The 14,896-nt window shown below is 50.2% G+C and overlaps 1 protein-coding gene across 6 annotated transcripts in view; it reads right to left on the bottom strand.

Annotated features, from left to right (window-relative positions):
- PXYLP1 (2-phosphoxylose phosphatase 1) overlaps positions 1-14,896 on the bottom strand; it is a 68,066-nt gene that overhangs the window by 27,374 nt on the left and 25,796 nt on the right. For 4 of the 6 annotated variants that reach the window (XM_070576196.1, XM_070576197.1, XM_070576198.1 and 1 more), the window contains one exon: positions 7,021-7,152. In XM_070576196.1, coding sequence (XP_070432297.1) covers positions 7,021-7,099 — 79 coding nt within the window. In that variant the 5' untranslated portion in view covers positions 7,100-7,152. Of the gene's footprint in view, positions 1-4,987; positions 5,273-7,020; positions 7,153-11,327; positions 11,462-14,896 lie in introns of those variants that run through there. The other 2 variants (XM_070576199.1, XM_008529263.2) reach the window with 2 other exon arrangements.

Below are 14,896 nucleotides of genomic sequence, written 5' to 3'. Positions count from 1 at the left end.
AGCTGGACACAAAGCAGTCAGAGAAAAAGCAAAATTAAAACTCTCGGAAATCAAACAGATGAGATGAAGATATTATGACAGAACTCAGCTTAAAAAATGCAAGCCCTCATTTTCAATTCCTTATTCTTTTTAACTCTAACTCACCAAAATGAAAACCCAGGAGGAAACTTATTGTGGCTTTTAAAGTAGACTGCACAGTTCATCGGGCCCTTGGCATTCGAAGCGTCACAGTCCCAGAGTTTGTCACCAAAACACATTAAGATCTTCATGAACCCCCAAATTCACACATTCCACGGGGCACGTGATTTTCTCCATAAAATGTACCCAGGACAAAGAGGAGAGAATGATGAAGGCACCCCCCTCTCCACTGCCCCCCAGGGCGGGATGGGGGCCTCTCAGCTGGAGCTCTAGATTTGTGCCTCAGCAAAATCCCTGCCCTGACATGCCACGGGCCCTCGGGGTGCCCACAAAGAGGCGAGCTGCAAACGCTGACAGCCAACCTCAAAGAGCGGCCGAGGCTGAGGAAGCCCGGTCTGAGCAACCGAGGCGAGTGTCACAACAGCCAGGCAGGTTTTCAGGGCCTCCTCGCTCTCCTGCCCAGAGGCAATGTTCCTTTAATTTCTACACTATTCTACCAAGCATGGCCAGTCTCTTTCCAGCAGACAACAGGCCCAAAGAACATAAGGGAGAGGATACGGGGGCCGGGGGCTACAAGACAGTGAGGGCTCTGCAGGGAAGAAAGGTGCCAGGGGAACTTCTGGACACACACTCACACACCACACTCACATATGCCACTCACACCCATCACACACTCACACCACACTCACGTACACCACTCACACCCATCACACACTCACACATACCACACACTCACATAGACACTGCAACACTCACACACACCACACACTCTCATACACACCCTGCACACTCACATACATACCACACACACACACTCACATATATACTACTCATACACACGCACACAGCTGGCTAAGCTGAGCTCCTCAGCTGCCCCCCTTAGCGCTTGGGGCGGGTCACCTGCCTCCCTGGCTTTGGGGCCCCACCTCTCGGCTGCTGCTCTGTCTCCTTCATGGCCTCTGTCCTGTCTGTCTGCCCAGGTTTCGTCTCTGCCCTGTCCTCTTTTCCCTCTACGGGCACCACAGGGCACGGACTCTGGAGCCCACAGCCACTCGGCAGAGGGGGGCTGAGGAGAGAGGGAGAGCTCACGCTCCCCAAGGTGGCAGCCCCCTCCCAGCGGCTCAGCTACGAGGGGCTGTCCCTGCAAGTGGGCTCGGCTTGCTGGACAGCCTGGTTTTGAAAAGAGGGGCTGGAAGTTTATATGAAATTGCCTAGTTTTAAAACGTTAGTAAATAAATTAAAAAATATGAAAACACTGGTTGGGCCAAACTAAGCAAGTCCACAGGCTGTGGGTCTGGAGCGGCTTCCCCACGCTGCTGGGAGATCTGGTCTCCCCAGGCCAGGGCTTCTCCAACAGTGAACACAAAGTCACCAAACAGGGGCTTCGCACAGGGTCTCTCGGAGGTTCTGCCCTGAAATCCACCCTCAGGCAGGACACTGCACCCATTTGGGCCTTGGGCACCTCCAATGACCCCTACGTACCTCAGCGACTCCCCCAGGTGCCCACCTTGCGCTGCCCCAGCTTATCCATGTGCCTCGTCCTCATCCTCTTCTCTTCTTGCTCTGAGCACTCTCCCTGGGCCTCCTCATCCAGACCCAGGGAGCCATCAGCCCCACATGGTTGACCTTCCAGTCTATGTTCTGGGCATTTCCTTCAGCCTTCAGCACACTCATCCAGAGGGACGAAATGTCCATGTGAATGAACGCAAGAACGGAGGAAGGAAGGAGGCATCTCCTGAACTACCTGAGCCAGGCTCCTATGTGCCATGGTGGAGGCCTCCCCTTCTCCCATCACCCTGGTCCCACTACGCCCCCAACAGCTGTTAGTCCACAGCATCACCCTGACACCTCTGTCTTCGCTTCTTCCTTTCAGGGCCAATACCTTCATTGGAGCCACCCTCAGCCTTTTAATAGAGGAGCAAAATGGACCTCCAGCTGCCTCCCATCATCATCCTCCCATCCGCTTCTGAATAGGTAGTGCCCAAATTTTCTTTCCTTGTTGAGTCAGTGTCATGAGTATGCACAACTTTCCTTGAGTTTACAAATGCTCCCAGGAGCGTTGGAAAGCTCACCCAGGGAGCTTGTTTAGAAATGCAGATTTCTAGGTTCCACTCCCACCAAGATTCTGAGTCTGTGGGGAGGAACACAAAATGTGCTCTCTTCTTTTTGGAATATACATGTTATCAAGCTCCCTCTAACAATGTGCTCGGGAGACCACACTTTGGCAAACGCTGTACCGGACTGCGGTCCTTCCCAGACACAAATCCGATGGTGTCTTCCCTGCTTCAGTGGCTCCCCACACCTTCAGGATGTCATGTGGTGATGGAGGTGGCCCCAGCCTTTGTCCAACTTCACAGCTACACACAGGTGACTAACCTGGTCCTGCTCTCTCTTGTTCTGCCTTTGCACATCCATCTCCATCTGCCAGGAATGCCCTTCTCAGCTTCCTCCTTGGCCAACTTCTACTCATCTCTCAAGGATGAGGCTCAGGCGTCACCTCCTCTGGGAGCCTTCTCTGACCTCCCAGGCTGGATTAGCTTCTTGTTCTCTATCCTCCCATATCACCCTGCCATAAATTATCTCTAATTCACTTTCTTTAACAAACATGCATATAACGATTATTATGTGGTAGGTATTATTTTAGGTGTTTTATAAATATCAGCTCACTTAATCCTTTACCAATCCTATGAAATAGGAACTCTCATTATCCCCATTTTACAGATGAGGAAACCAAAGCGTGGAGAGGGTAAACATCATGCCTGAGGTCACACAGTGGGGAAGCGGCAGGACCGGGACTTGATCGAGGCTATCTGGCTCCAGGGTCCATGTTCTTTCCCACCTTACCTTACATGTTGCTGCCTCTTACCTGTCCTAGCACACTGTACACTGTTCCAGGTGTCCGTCCGTGATTCCCTCCCCTCCACAGACAGCTCCTGTGGCCTCAAGAGATTAAACTCCCAGCCCAGCACCTGGCACTCAGTGGAAACTCAAGGAGCGTTTACAAACTCAAGGAAAGTTGTGCATACTCATGACACTGACTCAACAAGGCAAGATAAAATTCATACACCTCAGAGTGCGAAGAGACTTCAAATGGGATCAGGTCCAATGACCTGCCTACTATCCTACTCTTCACAGAGCGACGCTCCAGACTCTGCACACCACCCATTCCGCCTCCACCCGACGCTGACTTAGCAAGCTCTACCCCACGCCTAACTGACATGGTCTCCACGGTCACCTGGGCCACACAGAGCAGGTCCGACTCCTCTTGCAGGGAGGGCTCATCGGATACTGAAGACAACACTGGCTTTCACTTCTGCAGGTTAACCCACCTCTCTTCCACCTGGGGATCTGAATTTCCAGTCCACCTTAGATATTTCCCTGAGAAGCCGCTCTGGTCAATGAGGGAAACACCCAGAAGGTAACCCCTCATATATGGGTGCCATGTGCCCAGTGTAGACTGATCTCCACCATGGCCAATGAACTCTCATCAGAAAGAAAGAAATGTATGATATATTTCAAAAGCTCTCTCGACAAGTGGCTGAAGTAACATAAGACTTTGGGCATAAGACTTCTGGCAGCCTTTGGGACACCAAGAGCTCTGGATTCTGAGGATGGTGCATTATGACAGCACTCTGTACTGTTGCTCAAAAGGCTTACGTTGACTATGCTTCCCCGAGCCAAGGGTTTTCCCACAAGGTCTCCGTTCTCACACCGATGTTGCAAAGCAGCAACAATTAACTCTGTTTTACAGAAGAAGAAGATACAGAGGCTCTGGGAGGTCCACCTTGCCAGGGGCACACGGCTGCTAAGTGCCAGAGCAGCATTCAAATCCAAGGCTGTGATTCCAGAGCCTGCGCTCCTGTCACGGTGCCATCTTGGGAATGCCACTTGGAACATGGCGCAATGAGCATAAAATATGCAGAAGGGAACGCTGGGTTGAGGCAGGAAAATGGATGATCGCAAATGAGCAGAAAAAGCAGAACCATAACTAACCAATCGCAAGTCCTCGGAGCCCACAGTCTTTCCCTGTCGCACTAAAGGAGTCCTTCAACTTGAGAAGTTATTTTGCCACTTGGACGCGTTTTAGCTGGAATAACTAGACATATTTATGCCCTACTCGTTCTCCTCTACGATTTGAATGTCAGGAATTTCAGAATGTCCCCGTTTCCAAACTCAAAAACATCAAGGACTTGAAACTACAAAATGAATAATTTTCATTAAAGGCTATTGGCATGTAGCAAGTCATTAGTACCATTTAAAATAAACATATCTTGAGAAACTATGAACTGTATCTTACTCTTTTTTCTACCCTTCTCCTACCTCTTCCACCCCGACAGTGTAGACAAATGCCCGACACACATAAGCGCTTAGTAAATATATGTGGGTTCACGTATGCATTTTGTGTACCAAGGGGGAGAAATGCTTATTTAAAAAGCCTGATTTTTTAATTGTATCCTAGGTCATAACTTTCTCATATTCAAAATATCAGAAAAAGAAAACTACCGAAAGACAAAATAAAATACATAATCATTTCAGAAAACGAAACTATACTGTTCACTTAAAGCATGAGAAAACCAAGTTATATTTGATTGCCTCAAACACATTACCTAAAATAATTATATGTGCTAATTTGGTATTCAAAAATTAGTCAAAAGAAATGGTACAGAACAAGTCCGTGTATTTTAGGGTAAGGACCAATTCTGAGAGTTACTTTTGCGTCTACCTTTGTCTTATGGATTAGTGCAGTTTCTTACGCCATAATAATTAGCAACCAATAAAGTAATTAAATAAATAAGGCAATTAAACGCCGTTTCCACAGAAATGGGTAAACTCCAAAGTTACAGTTTACCTAGAAATAGAAGAGCAGAAAGAACGTCCATAGCTGATGTCTTTCCGAACTTCGACGCATCCGAGAGTGAAGAGCTCAGACCCAGGCAGCCTAATTTATCCTGCAAAATTTTCCTTAAAAAAACTATGGCTGAAAATTGGCTCTCCTCAAACAGAAGGTACTTTCAGGAGAGTTATATAAGCAAAACACACAGGCCAATTCAGCAGCGTGGAAACCACCTCATGCAAGAGAAACGCAGCAAACACAAGTGACCCACACTCACGGCTCAGAACCCGTCAGCTTCTCAGGACAAACATCAAGGTCGATTGTAACCTCCCACCTCTCCAACCGAAGGATGGAAAATTTTTAATGAAAAGCTAAACAAACCACTCAGAGTCCTAACTTAGTTTTTGAAAAGGATTCCTATTTTATGGTTCATTAACCGTCTAGAGTTATCCGTAAACTTCCCAGGCCCACCTTCTCTTGACCTCTCCTTATGCTAGAAGGATAAAATGAGTATTTTAAATTCTCCTTACTATTACAAATAGCCAGTCATGTGCACCAGACATGTGCACGGAATATGTCACAAATTGGAGGCGAATTAGGGAAACTTGCTCAAAGCCTCCTCTCTTCAAACCACTTACTCCAAATGCCAAGCCTGTCCCACGTCCTCGGCACACTCAGAACACCCCACTCGCTGAGCCACCTGCTCTTTCCATCAGTCAAACTGTGACAGGAACACCACCTCCTCACGGGGCCGTCCCAGGCGGAGATGGGCACCAACCACGCATCTCCCACCCGTCAGGGTGAGGTGGGAAAATGGAGGGAAGGCAGGCGACAGCAAAAACACAATTCTCAGCCTCATGCAGAGACATTCCCTCAGCTTCAAGCAGACAGCCCCACGAGGGAAGGGAAGTAGGGTCAGCCTGCTGTTCAGAGCAGGTGTAGATTCATCCACTCATTTAACAAACATTCACGAAACACCGACTGTGTGGTTGGCAGTGCTGGTCCCCAGAGTATAGAGGGAAACAGGACAGGGTCCCTGCTCTCAGAGAGCAGACAGTCTTATAGAAGGAAAAGACACAGAACCGAGAATTATGATACTGCACGGCTGGTGCAGAAGGGGAGCAGATTCAGGGCATCCTGGATGTACATCAAAGAAGCACCAGACTCAGGTGGGGGCTCATGGAAGCCTCCTGGAGGAGAAACGGGCTGAGTGAACCATGTGGAGGGGAGGATGGGAGGGAGGTGAGGAGGCGAGCACTCCGGGCAGAGGGGCAGCAGGATCCGGGCACAGAGAACAGACTGGCGAGGAGAGAATGCCACTCGACTCGGCAAAGCTATGGCATAGAGTCCAAGGGGAGAGAGGAGCCACAGAGGGCTAAGGGCCTCCCAGAGACCGCGGCCACCACGGAAGGGCTCCACCAAGTCGTTGCTGGGGCCTGCATGTGAGGATGGCCGCTCTCGGGGGAGCAGTGGGTGCACAGATGCGGGGCCCAGCCTACGCACCAGCTCCCAGTGAAGGCCAAAGTGCTGGGCGCTGAGTCGCAGACTGGTTCATCAGCTCTTGGCTCATCACACGGGACTTCCCATGCACAGTCACCACTGCCCGGTGACCTAACCCCCAACCTTCCCCAGCAACTCCAGCCCCCCAGCTCACTGAACATAAGATGGACACCCAACCCTCAAAGAACCAACCAGCGGGCCACACACCTCTGCTCTGTGAGACTCAGCACAACGAGAGACAAGCTGAGCCACTCAACATCTCTGCCTTGGTAACCTGACTTGAGAACAACTCAGCAGTTTAGGGATCGATGCAGAAGCCAAAAACGTGTCGCCAGGCCCAGGAGGCCCTCTTGCTCCTCCTGGCCAAAACCGCACACCCAGAGGTTTAGGATTCCTACTCAGACCATCCACCATCAGCCTCATCGTTCATCTGAAAGCAACGGCTTTGGGGCCTACTTGCCTCCTCCCCACAAGGGCCCTTTCTTTCAGAACAAAGCCCCCTCCCCTCCCAGGCCCCAGCGACGCCCCGGCAACACCCCAATACTCACAGAACTGCAGGCTAAGGCTCACGAAGGCCAGCAGCGCAGCCAGGGCCAGCAGCAGCAAGAAGCGACTGCGGAAAAGCATTATTATTTGTTCTATTTTCTCTTCATGGTTTCACCTCAAATCGGGAACACGTCCTGTGAATAAAGCAGAGGCAAGAAACATGTGTTCTGAGGTGGAAAACCAAGTTCGTCAACTGAAAATAATCCAATTAGCCGAGTCCTCTGGCAGGGAAGCGTGAATCCTGGTCGCACAACAACAGCGTGCTGTGGCTCCTGTCTTTGCCCCCAGATAAGGCCAGCAGAGGATGCTCCCTGCAACCGAGCAAGAGCAAACCAGCCTGTGAATGCTCCATGAGGCCACCAGGGCCTGACCTTCCCAAGGAAAACCGTAAGGAAGCTTATGGAGCACTCACGGCGGGTCAGACAATGAAGTCGTTCCACGGACTGGCCCACGCTCACCCATGCTGACCCCCAACTTCTAAATCTTCAACCTTTTTTGATAAACTCTTTGCTAAGATGACTCTTGTCTTCTTTAATTTCAATCATTAACCTGAACGTCAATTGCTACCAAGTGTCCCACAGGAAGGCCTACAGAGGACAGCTGGGGTGTGCCCTGTGCCGGAGGAGGATTTGTTCCCACACCAAGGAACCCCATCTGCTAATGAGAGACCTCCCCCCACCCTGGACCCCGGAGCCCATTTCGGCTGCATCCATGGGTCTTTGTGCAGCCCCACCCCACCATTCTAACCTCCTCTAACCACACTAGGACTGTGCAAAAGGATTTTTTTTTAAATGCTGAATGAAGCCTTAAATGTCCGTTCTGTGAAAAAAGTAGCTGGCTGCTCCAGGTTTTACCCCATCGGTCTTAGATATCAACTCCACTTCCCGGGTCTCATTGGGGTTTGAAATAGAGCTTGAACAACACAGTCTCTCCAGAAAAGCCTCTTCAACTCCAGTAAGATTATAACGGTAATCTCAAACCTGATTTTCGCAGCAGAATCTTCCTCCTTCAAATACAGTCCCCTTCAGAGCCCCAACAGGTAAAACCAGGTAAAGCTCTGTTTTACCAGAGGGTCGCACAACTTTGGGAAAATACTAAAAGCTACTGAACCGTACGCTTTGGGTGAATTGTATGCTATGTGAATTATATCTCAACAAAGTGGTTTTTCAAAAAAGCATATCTGCAGGGAATGAAGCAGTAGCCAGACCCCTCGAGTCTCTTACTTGCTCCCCCAAGGGTCCTGCAGGGGAGTCTAAGAACTACCCCTTTAAAGGGATTTATCAGGACTGGCCACCAAAAGAGAACATTTGCTAAAAGATTGATGAAAACACACTTGCACGTCACAACTGAGCCGGTACATTGGGCGACCAGCATCTCTGTTAACAAACAGATCCCATTTTCACACCTGCAAATAAGCACTGCGTCTGTCCCTTTAGTCACCACCCCTAACCAACGGCCAGTGCCCAGTGTCCCAAGATGACCTGCAACCCCTCTTGGGGACACTGCTCCCCCTGCCCTGGAGCGGACTCACCAGCCCACAAGCTCTCTGCGTCTCTGGCTAAAACAACACTATTCTGGCTGATCCCACCCAGGATTTAACATATTTGGGGCCCCAAAGAAACGTTTTCTGTTTCCAAAATTCAAACTCCCCAAAGGCTTCACCCAAGGGCGTTTGAAAGGACATGCACAGACTGGAAGGCATCTCCGCAGAATCTGTGCTTGGTGAGAAGCTGCGGCCAGGACTTCTGCACTGAATTCCCGAGGAGGCCAAGGTCACAGTAAGAGACAGAATGTGGGCCATCTGACCGTGGCCCTGCAGGGTTCCCTCCTGGGGCAACCCTGGATGCCGACGAACCCCAATCCTAGATATAACACATCAAGCCTGGGTAGCTCTGGGCCCCTGATCCTTGCCTGAGGTCTCTGAGAGTCATCATAGTCCACTCTCTTGTACCCTTGACCTTGGGCGTGTCCTTGGCAATGCTCATCCGATGGTTCAACAGTAAACTCTCCCCAAAGGAAAAAAAACAACAGTCAAATCAAAGTCACAGTCTCTCTGCCCTCCACTCTGGACAGCTCCCAGGAGAGGAGCATGGAAGGCGACAACAGTCACCTGCTGATACTGGCCAGTGTTTCTAAACATACCCCACTTGGGTGGACTCTCAGCGCTCCCTCGGCCACCCTTCCCCAGGGTGGAGGCCCTCAGCAGCTTCCTGCCAGGCAGCCTCCGACCTTTGCTCTGCTCCTCCAGGAAACAGGAACTTTCCCCGGGTTTCCACTCACTGAGCACAGTGGAAGCCAGCTGCCCTTGACTGTGGGGCCCTCGACCTCACCCCGTTCATGCTCTGCAGGGCAGGCAATTGCGTTTCTAACACACAGGCAGGAAACCCAAACTCCAGGGTGCAAGGTTATTAAGTTGTGGTAACGAGATACAAAGCAAGATCTCCGTGCCTCTAAAGTTCTTTTTCATGTGTTATAGGGTCTCCCTCAGTGTCCACACACTGATTCTAGTTATGGATCCACACACAATCAGCTAACTTTGGCACATGCCAGCTTCTTAGATCCTGAGGATGGCCAGCCCTCCTGGCTAAACAGCCTGTGGGTTTCAGAACCTCTCCTTATCTCAGTCACTCCTGATTGAATCTATTCTTCTTTATCAATGATCTTCTTACAGGGTGATCCTTTTAATTTGGGGAACGTGAGTGGGGTGCGTGGGTGAGATTAGATCACAGGATGGGGAGAGGGCACAGAGCCGATGTCTCCTTTTGGGGGCCCCTGTACCCCCAACAACAAACATGCTGGGGCTCTTCTTCATGCCTTCCTCACCCTCTAATATGCTACCCCCTTCTGTTGAGGCCAATGCCGTCTTTGGAAGGTCTCCTTTCCCTTTACATGAGCATCTTCAAGAGTTCTGCCTGGCAGATGGCCTTTGGGGGTCTTTCAGAGTTCCACTGTTAGGAGGGTTCTGCAGTCCTTGCTGCCTAAAGATGTTCTTGTGGGACCACACCAGCAGTGTGGTGCAGAGAAAGGGGCACAGCACGTGGAGTCAGACATATCTGAGTCAGAACACTGAGCTTGGTGGCATAGGCCAAGTTACTTAACCTCTCTGAGACTCAGTTTGCTGATCTGTAAATCGGGACTAATTCCCTCCAGATGTTGTGAGGAGTAAATTAAAAGGCTAAGTACAATCTCCAGCGTATGGTAGACATTCTAAAGAAAATGGCGGTACTAGCTTCATTACCTGCTCATCTTCTATCAGTTCACTTTGCTGTTTCTTCCCTCCTCCCGGGAAACAGGACTAGAGTTTCTTAACCTGTTGGTTGGCTCCTCTAGGTACGTGAGTACTGAGTGTTCACATGTTCTTGTCCAAATCCCTCCCTCTGTAGCTCCGGCTGTCTTCAGCCTCTCACTCTGAGCCTGGGAAGCAAACTTGCTGGCCCTGGGAAACCACCCACCCTGGTTTCTGAGCCTTGTGGCATGTCTTGCTTTAGCATCTCAGAGACCAGACCTGCCTCTTGGCCACTCTGCGTTTGGGTGTAGGAGGTGAGAGCCCGTCTTCCGGTGCCGGGCCAGGTCTGGCCCTTCAACCACTTCCTGCCTCCAGCCTCTCAGGGGATTTTCCATCACACTTATTGGCAGATGAGGCCACTAGAACTGCTAAGCACACCGCCTATGGTGTTGCCTGACACTGCCTTTTCATACGAGGATTAATCACAACACAGTTCAGAGACGTCTTCAGACGGGCATTAGGTGGAGACAACTGTTATTTCCTGAGTTAAATCTCAGGCTCCTAGGCTGATCGACTTGTTGCAGGGATGGTCCCCAGTTTGTTCCTTCCTTTCTGTATCCATGGCCTTGTGCAGTCTCCTCCCACACTGACTCTAAGCTTGGACAAGGTATATGCATTGACCAATGGGACAACAGCAAATGAGCTGCAAGCAGAGGCTTGAAAAGTACTCACACACTGGGGCTTGTCCTCCTTTGCTGCCTTTGGAACACTGAGACCACCACATGAAGATGCCCAGGCTAGCTGCTGGAGGAGGAGAGACCACAAGAAGCCAAGGCAAGCAGTCCTGGCTGAGGTTCTCTTTCAACAATCAGCTTGCCAATCACCACGCACGTGTGCGAGGCCATCCCCCCCATCCAGCCCCGCCACACCACCAATAGATGGACATCGGGAGAGTCAGCCCGGACTAAAAGAGGTGCATGGCCAACCCACAGATCACAGGCAAATGTAACGGTTGCTGTTTTAAGCCACTAAGTTTTCAGAGTCTGAAACAAAGCAAAATCTGACCCAATAGAGAGGGAATACCTTGCGTCTTTACCAGGAAATTCTGAGCCAGGGCCTACGTCTCCACAGCCTCATCTGCAGGCCCCAGGCGCAAAGCTCCATCTTGTCTACATTCCACAATGTGCTGAGTGCTTTTGGAGAAATGGGCTATATTTAGTTCTAGATTTAAAACACTGAGGATATGTTGGGTGAACCAGATGGCTGGGATCACGTGACTGCCTTACTGCTTTTAGTTTTTGGGCTCCTGACATCTCTGCGTATCTCTGGCTTTTCACTTGATGGCACAGGCCTGGATCTGGGAACACCCACTCTTGCCCCTGGCACTCTCTGGGTAGTTACGCCCTCCCCCTTCTGACTCTCCTTTGGCAGCCTCCAAATGCCAAATGCCAAGCAATGGTCAGAATCCCCTTACTTCCAGTTGTGCTAGGACCAGCCTAAAGCGCACATGGCCCCGGGTGGGGGAGATCGACACTGAGCCCAGGGAAAAACACATGCCTTCTTCTGGAGCCAATTTCCCGAGAAAACTTAGAGAGGAAGGTCATGCTTTGTTCTTACATTTTTTCAAATGGCTAAAAATGATGATGTAATCCAAAATCCACGTGGATTTGAAGTTTGTGTCTGCAGTTGGAGCTGGGCCCCAATGTGTGTGCGTACGCATGCGTGTGTCCAGCGTGGGCACTGGGGGCACGATCCCACCCTGGGGTGTTTCCTCACTGGGGCCACCTCCTCGGTGGAAGAGACCGAAAGGAGGCCTGGTGTAGTGGAGAGCGGGAGGCTTAGAGACCGGCAGCTCTGCGGTCAGCTCCCTGATCTGCGGCTGTTTTCTGTGTGCACACTGGACAATTGCCTGGCTTCAGTTTTCTGAGTTTCAGGATCCCAATCTTTAAACAAAAGTGGGGATAGGAGTATCAAAGAGAAAGAAGGTGGTGAGGAGCAAAGATCATGATATGCAGAGCACTTGGCACAGAGTCAGTACATTGTGTTTGACTCCGGGCTCTGGAGGAACCTGACAGGCCCCGACACCCCCATCTAAAGACAAAGACTCACCCCTTGCCCTGAGCTGCTGCTTCTGCTCCATGCTGTGGTTCCTCTTCCAAAGCCTGGCCACTGCCCACTTCCCTCCTCACTGGCCCCAGCCGTCGGGGCAGGCAGCCACGTCTGCAGCCTGTTCCCGGCTCCTCCACCACGGCAAGCCTTCCTTGCAGCTGACTCAGCTGTGGTGTCCCTGCCTCACCACAGGTTTTCCAGCCTGGAACATGCTTCTCAGCCTCTGCTGGCCTCATGCTAGGAGGACAAGGACTACCAGCCAATGGGCTCTCTCTGTGGCCCCAGCTCCGGCCCCATTTCCCAGAGCCCCCTTTATCTTTTTCCATCCCTAGGGAAGAGGCTCATGCAGCCACTCAAGAGGTCATGCAATCCTTGGGCTCCCTTCTGGCCATCTTCCTGCATCCTCCCTCCATGGGGGCTCTGTAGGCACACCCCCCCAGGTCTACTGCAGCCCCTCCAGACACCCCATCAGACCAGTCCAAGTCATGCCAAGTGACAGCCAGGACTCTGGGCCCACAGCAGAAGCCTTGCAGCCCGCTCACTCACACCCAGAAAGGGAAGTCCGCGGGAATTCACTGCCACAACATCAGGGTGAGGCGCTGAGGGGTGACAGCCTCCTTCAGCACAGCTCCCACATCTAAGCCTCAAACACCTTTCAAGTCCCATCACCTTCCACGGCACGGATGCTCCTGGCTCAACACGGCATCAGGAACAAATCCAATGCCTATAAACATTTCAGTGGAAACAACTATCTTATGTTATAGGCTGAACATATAAGTTTCCAGTCATCAGCCGTCTCCTGGGTACAGCCTCAGCCCCCTGCGCTAAACCACACGGTAAAAAGACCTTAATCAAGAAAGAGAATAACTCTGAATTCCTCATGAAACAGCAAAAAATAAAACAAACAGAAAGCTCAGCTAACTCAGCTTTACAACAGATTTGAACAGTGAAAGAAAATATTTTAGAATAAAATTCTTTAAAAAAGTACTCGTTACCAGGTAGTTGCCATTATATTATGATAAATACCATTTCTGGATGAAGAGGAAAAAGGAACACGTCAGAGGCATTTCTACAAGCTCCCGTCCTACGCCAGCGAGTTCCAGAGCCCACGTCCTGGCCTGGGTTTTCACCTCATAAGAGCTGGAAATGCCACATCTAGGGACTGCGGTCTCAGGGGCCCCTTCAAAGTGTACAGAATGTAGGGTTTCAGACATGACCACGACTGCTTGAAAGAAAAACGTGCACTCAATTACCTCTCATTTGTGTAGTTAAAATACCGTTACCAGGAATAGAAAGATGGTATTTAAAAAAATGCTTTAAAATGTATTCTATGCTTTGATTTTTTTTTTTTGGTCCTAATAATTTTGGCCTAAGTAAATACAGCATTATAATTTAAAAAAAAAAACACCTCATTTATAATTGTGAACTAAATACGAACCAAGCAAAGGTAAAAGCTACATCTTAATAATCTTCCCTTGTCCAAGGTCACCTCAAAGTAGAGTTTAATTGCAAAATCAAAGATGCTTGGCTAAGAATAAACCAACCCTAAAGTCTGATGAATGAATGACAGATTCAGAACCTCCTGGAAACCCCAGGCAGCGGGACAGGCACCAAGGAGGCTGTGGGCTCCCAGCAGTTATTCACATCCCAGTTATCCGAATTCAGCTAATTTGCAGGCTTGGGTCTAAAGGTTGAAACCACTTCATTCATCCAGTCAATAAAGTCGACCCAAACCAACCTATTCCCCAAGGGCCAGTATGTTGTCGGGCACCGTCCCAAGTGCTCAGGACACAGGACACAGCTTCTGCCACCTTGAAGCTCACAGCTGAAATGTACGAAAGTTTATGGGAGAAATGATATGAGATCTAGGAATTGCTTTAAAATATTCTAGGAGCGGGGAGCATGCTGAGGAGGAATCAAGGAAACAAGATTGGCAAAATGTTGACAATTGTTGAAGCTAGGTGATGGATCCTTGAGGGTGCATCACACGACCCTCTCTGCTTTTGTGTATGTGGGAAATTAAAAGTAAAAAAAAAAAAAGTGGAAAAAAAGTGAAAAAAAATGGAAGCTCACAGTCTGGTCAGTGGAGCAATGAGTAAATACACCATCAGGCCATATGAAACCAGTGCCACGGGGGCTGGGAGGAGCGGGGAGCGGAGTGAGGGGGGGTGTGGTTGGGGAGGAGACAACACTGAGGCCCAGAGAGGGTAGCCAGGCTTTCGGACAGAGCTTAAGCTTGCAGAGCAGACTGGAGCTGATGCATTTGTTTTTTGTTTGTTTGTTTGTTTTTTCTGCTTTATCTCCCCAAAACCCCCCCGTACACAGTTGTATATCTTAGTTGCAGGTCCTTCTAGTTGTGGGATGTGGGACACCGCCTCAGTGTAGCCTGACGAGTGGTGCCATGTCCGCACCCAGCATCTGAACCCTGGGCCGCCGCAGCGGAGCGCGCGAACTTAACCACTCGGCCACGGAGCCGGACCCTGGAGCTGGTGCATTTGTAATCACATTTTAGGAAAACAGAAACAGCACTAAGTAAGACCACT

The sequence above is a fragment of the Equus przewalskii genome, chromosome 15 (assembly GCF_037783145.1).
Source record: "Equus przewalskii isolate Varuska chromosome 15, EquPr2, whole genome shotgun sequence".
In the NCBI taxonomy this organism is placed as follows: Eukaryota; Metazoa; Chordata; class Mammalia; order Perissodactyla; family Equidae; genus Equus; species Equus przewalskii.
The sequence above is the reverse complement of the archived record's forward strand: the minus strand, read 5'-3'. Positions and strand labels throughout refer to the sequence as shown.